The 4,895-nt window shown below is 43.7% G+C and overlaps 1 protein-coding gene across 4 annotated transcripts in view; it reads right to left on the bottom strand.

Annotated features, from left to right (window-relative positions):
- LOC107669029 (guanine nucleotide-binding protein G(I)/G(S)/G(T) subunit beta-1-like) overlaps positions 1–4,895 on the bottom strand; it is a 78,629-nt gene that overhangs the window by 7,576 nt on the left and 66,158 nt on the right. For all 4 annotated transcript variants that reach the window (XM_016461130.1, XM_016461128.1, XM_016461131.1 and 1 more), the window contains exon 8: positions 3,316–3,517. In XM_016461130.1, the coding sequence (XP_016316616.1) occupies positions 3,316–3,517 (202 nt within the window). The remainder of the gene's footprint in view (positions 1–3,315; positions 3,518–4,895) is intronic.

Here is a 4,895-nt window from a genome sequence, read left to right as displayed (position 1 = left end):
GCAGATCCAAGATTGGTCGTAACCCACCGCCTTTCTTGGGTACAATGAAGTAAGGGCTGTAAAGCCCTGTATTCATATTGGCTGGAGGGACCGGCTCTATCGCATCCTTCGCCAGTAGGACAGGCGCATCGGCCGCCTTCACTGTCGTGAAGCGGATGCCACTGAACTTGGGGGGGTGCCGGGCGAACTGAATCGCATAGCCGAGGCTGATGGTCCGCAGAAGCCAACGAGACGGGTTGGGTAGCGCTAGCCGGGCACCCAGATACCGTGCATGCGGGACCAGTGGAACCACCGCCGTACCCGCAGTGGGGCAGCAAGGTGGAACGCAGGGACCCAACTCGGGCAGCTTGTGAGCAGACCGAAGAGGGGTCTGAGTGTGCGGTGCAACGCTTACCTGGTTCCACAGTTTGGCAGAGTGTGCGTGAGTAGAGCCTTTGTTGATGCTCTCGAACCGCCCGCTGCTGCCTGCTGGTGATGGAGGAGGTTGAGTGTGGTCCGGTGCTGGTCCGTCCGCAAATCTCCGTGCCCTCCTGGGACCCAGGGACAAAACCGCCTTCACCATCCCCCAAAGAGCAGCTTCCTCCCTCTCTGGTTCACCCGTCCCTGGGGCCTCTTGCTCTTTCGCTCATATCAACCAGACACAGCCAGAGATGGCACTCCTGGACCACAGGTGTGGACACCTTCGTCGCTCGGAGCGCGAGGTCAGTAGCGGTTCGGAGCTCTTTCAGAACTTCCGGATCATGACCACCCTCATGTAGGTCCCTCAGTGCTTTAGCCTGAAGAACCTGCAGTAACGCCGTAACGTGTAAGGCAGAGGCAGCTTCTCCACAGGTCACATAAGCATCGCCGGACATGAACCTGCAGTAACGCCGTAGCGTGTAAGGCGGAGGCAGCTTCTCCACAGGCCGTATAAGCTTCGCCAGACAGGCCAGACGAGTACCTACAGACCCGGGAGGGGAGGCACAGTTCGCCCTGCCGGGTGGAGGCGGTATTAGGACACAATTGCATCGCAACCGACCGCTCCACCTGGGGGACCCTGTATACCCCCTAGCTGCACCACCGTCGAGGGTGGTGAGGGAGGAGGAACCAGCAGGTCGGTTTCCGACAGTAAAAGGTGCCGTCCATGACTTGGTGAGCTCCTCATGCACCTCCGGGAAGAAAGGCACTGAGGCGGGGTGCTGAGAACCAGCGCGAGCCACCCCGAGAAACTAATCGTCCAACCTCGAGGGCCCAGGACGCAGTGGAGGTTTCCACTCGAGCCCTACCCTCTCGGCGGCCCGGGAAAGCATAGCAGACATCTCTGAATCCGATTCAGGCCTTGCCACCGTCCCGGAGGGCAGCAGCACAGCCGAATCTTCCTCTCCAGAGAGCTCTCCCTCCGATGCAGTGATCGACATCCAGTCGTCGGGAGGAGCACCGAAGGATACCGCTGGTACGCTCTTTGAAGAGGGCCCAGCGCGTTCCTTTGGCGGCTCAACTGGTTGCAAAGCGCTAGAGGAGCGATGGTCCCCCGAGGGTTGGTTCCCTGAGGGGTTTGCAACCACTGTAACCCTCAGACAGCCCGTGCTACTGCCCGAACTAGTCCACGCCTGGCTGCCGCCAGGACGAACACTAGATCGCGGCAGAGGCAACGGAGCTCCGCCCCCCTGGAGGAAACGGAGCCTGGCCCGCAGCTCCGAGATGTTCATCTTCCCGCAATGGGAACATGACTCATCCGCGAACGCCACCTCAGCGTGTTTAATGCCCAGACATGTGAGGCAGCGATCGTGACCATCACCCGGAACCAGGTAATGACCGCATCCAGAAACGCAAAGGCGAAATGGTATCTTTAAAAAGACGATACGTCGTCTTTACAAAGACGCACCCGCTTATTGTACTCTTTTAGAGAAATTGGCTTTTTTAGGGAAATGCTCTTTTACGTGCGGAGACCCACAGGGGAAACAGCCGTTTGCAGCACGACAGGAGGTAGTGCAGCCTGAAGTGCGCAACCCACTCGACACAGGAACGACCATCGCTGAAGCGCCGTCCACCAACACAAGAAGCTCCCGAGAGCACACTAGACTAGTCACACACGAAGCAGTTTGGTAGGAGCAGAACTATGCTGTCGCTCGGCTCCGAAGCGAAAAGCTGGCATGCGTTGCACTGGCTGCCTTTTTATGCTCACGCTGTGATCAGTGACGTGACTCGGAGTGACCGACTGAAAGGGAACATAAATTATATGAATATAGATATAAATATGTAAATGTTTTCAAAATATAAACTGAATGTGTATTTTTATATACATAATAAATATACACAGTACACACACATACATGTAAACAAACACTTTTATTTTGGATGCGATTAATCGCGATTAATCGCATCCAAAATAAAAGTGTTTGTTTACATGTATGTGTGTGTACTGTGTATATTTATTATTTATATATAAATAATAAATATACACAGTACACACACATACATGTAAACAAACACTTTTATTTTGGATGCGATTAATCGCGATTAATCGTTTGACAGGACTATTGACGTTATGAAGTGAGTTAAACACATGAGTAAAAACATGCTATTAAATGTGGTGTTTTCACAAGCTTTCAGATGGAGCAGCATTTACTACACAGAGCCGTAGTTCACTGACAAGCTACGCAAAAGCCAAGTTCATAATCGCAGACGATATAATCATGCGATTATGAAATCGAAGATATCGTTTGCAATAATGAAAGCTCGTGAAAATACCACATTTAATAACATGTTTTTAGTCCAAACTAACTTCATAACGTCAGTCGAGTGTTTGAAATAAATCCTTCTGTGAGATGATGTGCTTCTTACACAGAATAAGGCACGCAAAATATTTCATAGTATTCTAAGCAGTGATAAAGGCTATGTCGATTAGCATTGCATTATTATATACTTTATTATAATAAACATTATAATAAAAATTATAATGAGAACTCAGATAAACCATATATTGTCTTAGTCGTGTGTTTATTAGTCACGTTGAATCAATGAAAGCAGTTAAATCTTCTGTTTATTCAGCTAGCGTTATAGGGATTGGGTTTCTTCTACGGGGTGTATTTGGAGTTTCTCTGGCCCTCGGATGGAGATTTACTGCTGATCACAGAACCGTGCTACACTGATAGCGTTATAGGGATTGGGTTTTTTGGAGTTTCAGTATTTGGAGTTTCTCTGGCCCTCGGATGGAGATTTACTGCTGATCACAGAACCGTGCTACACTGACAAGATGCGCATGACAATCACAGCTTCTGCCTAATCACGATTGCGATTTATCGTGCAGCCCGAGTGTATGTCCCAAGTGCTTACACAGATGGCGTTGATGTCGGACTCGTGGCCGGTGAAAGTTTGCCTGCACATGCCCTCTCTGACGTCCCACAGCTTAGCAGAGGCGTCACAGGCGCCCGACACGAACAGACGCGTATCTGGGGCCAGAGACAGTGACATTACATCACCGGTGTGACCTGCGAATGTGGTGGTCTGCTGCCCCGTCTCGATATCCCACAGAGCACTGTAAGACAGACAAACAAAACACACTCAAAGTTAAACAGTTCCAGTTATTATTATTGTGAACAAAAATTTTGTGAATTTTGTGAATTTAGATGGAAAGGAAGCATGTAATGTGAACGAGCCACTCTGAAAACACGGTATTATAAGCTGAGCGCGTGTAAATGAACACAGTGCTGCTCTTCACTCTGAAATACACTTTACATTTGATTATCACACTAAACCATATCGCATTCTCAGGTATTGTTAGAATTAATAGAAGTTACCTAGACTAACACTGTTTCATACATACACTAACGCTGATTTTAATTTTAATTTGGCGCTTACCAAGTGTTAATTCTACATCCTGCATCTACACTGCCGTTCAAACGTTTGGGACAGTACGATTTATGTTTTTTAAAGAAGTTTCTTATGAAACTATTTTATCAATAATACAGAGAAAAAAAACTGATTTTGTGAAATATTATTTCAATTTAAAATAACAGTTTTCTATTTCAATATATTTTAAAACATAATTTATTCCTGTGAAGCAAAGCTGCATTTTCAGCATCATTACTATATACTAATGATATATGTATTATATAATAATTGCTTTTTATATAATATTAGTGATTATTAGTATAATATATAAAACTTTTTATATATAATATTTTGATGTATTTTCAATATTTTAGAATATATAACATTTTTATATTCAAATATTATATATATATATATAGAGAGAGAGAGAGAGAGATTTTATGTATGTATTGTATGTGAACATTTTTTAAGTAATTAATATTATATGAATAATTATAAAAGTTTATATATGAATATATTTTACATACTATTCATCAAAATATATATATATATATATAATTTTTTTTTATGAAATAATAATTAATAAATAAATATTATTTGAATGTATTTTAAAATGCTATTTATTCCTGTGATGATAAAGCTGAATCATCAGCATCATAGTCTTCAGTGTCACATCCTTCAGAAATCATTCTAATATGCTGATTTATGATCAGTGTTGAAACTGTTGTGCTGCTTAATATTTTTTGGGACGTGTGATACTTTTTTTCAGGATTCTTTGATGAATAAAAAGTAAAAAAGAAGAGTGTTTATTCAAAATACAAATTTTGTGTTACAATATACACTCTACTATTCAAAAGTTTGGGGTCAGTGAATTTTTTTTCTTTTTTTTTTTATATTGTTTGAAAAGATTTCTATTTTGAATAAATGCTGTTCTTTTTAACTTTTTATTCATCAAATAATCACAGAAAAACGTATCGCAGGTTCCAAAAAAATATGAAACAGCACAACAATCCGTGTATCATTCGATCATTCGTTTTTTTATTTAATATTGAAAGTAGAAAAATGAGAAAACGGCTCCTTTT

Source organism: Sinocyclocheilus anshuiensis, unplaced genomic scaffold, assembly GCF_001515605.1.
Source record: "Sinocyclocheilus anshuiensis isolate Anshui unplaced genomic scaffold, SAMN03320099.WGS_v1.1 scaffold516, whole genome shotgun sequence".
NCBI classification, from domain to species: Eukaryota; Metazoa; Chordata; class Actinopteri; order Cypriniformes; family Cyprinidae; genus Sinocyclocheilus; species Sinocyclocheilus anshuiensis.
The sequence above is the reverse complement of the archived record's forward strand: the minus strand, read 5'-3'. Positions and strand labels throughout refer to the sequence as shown.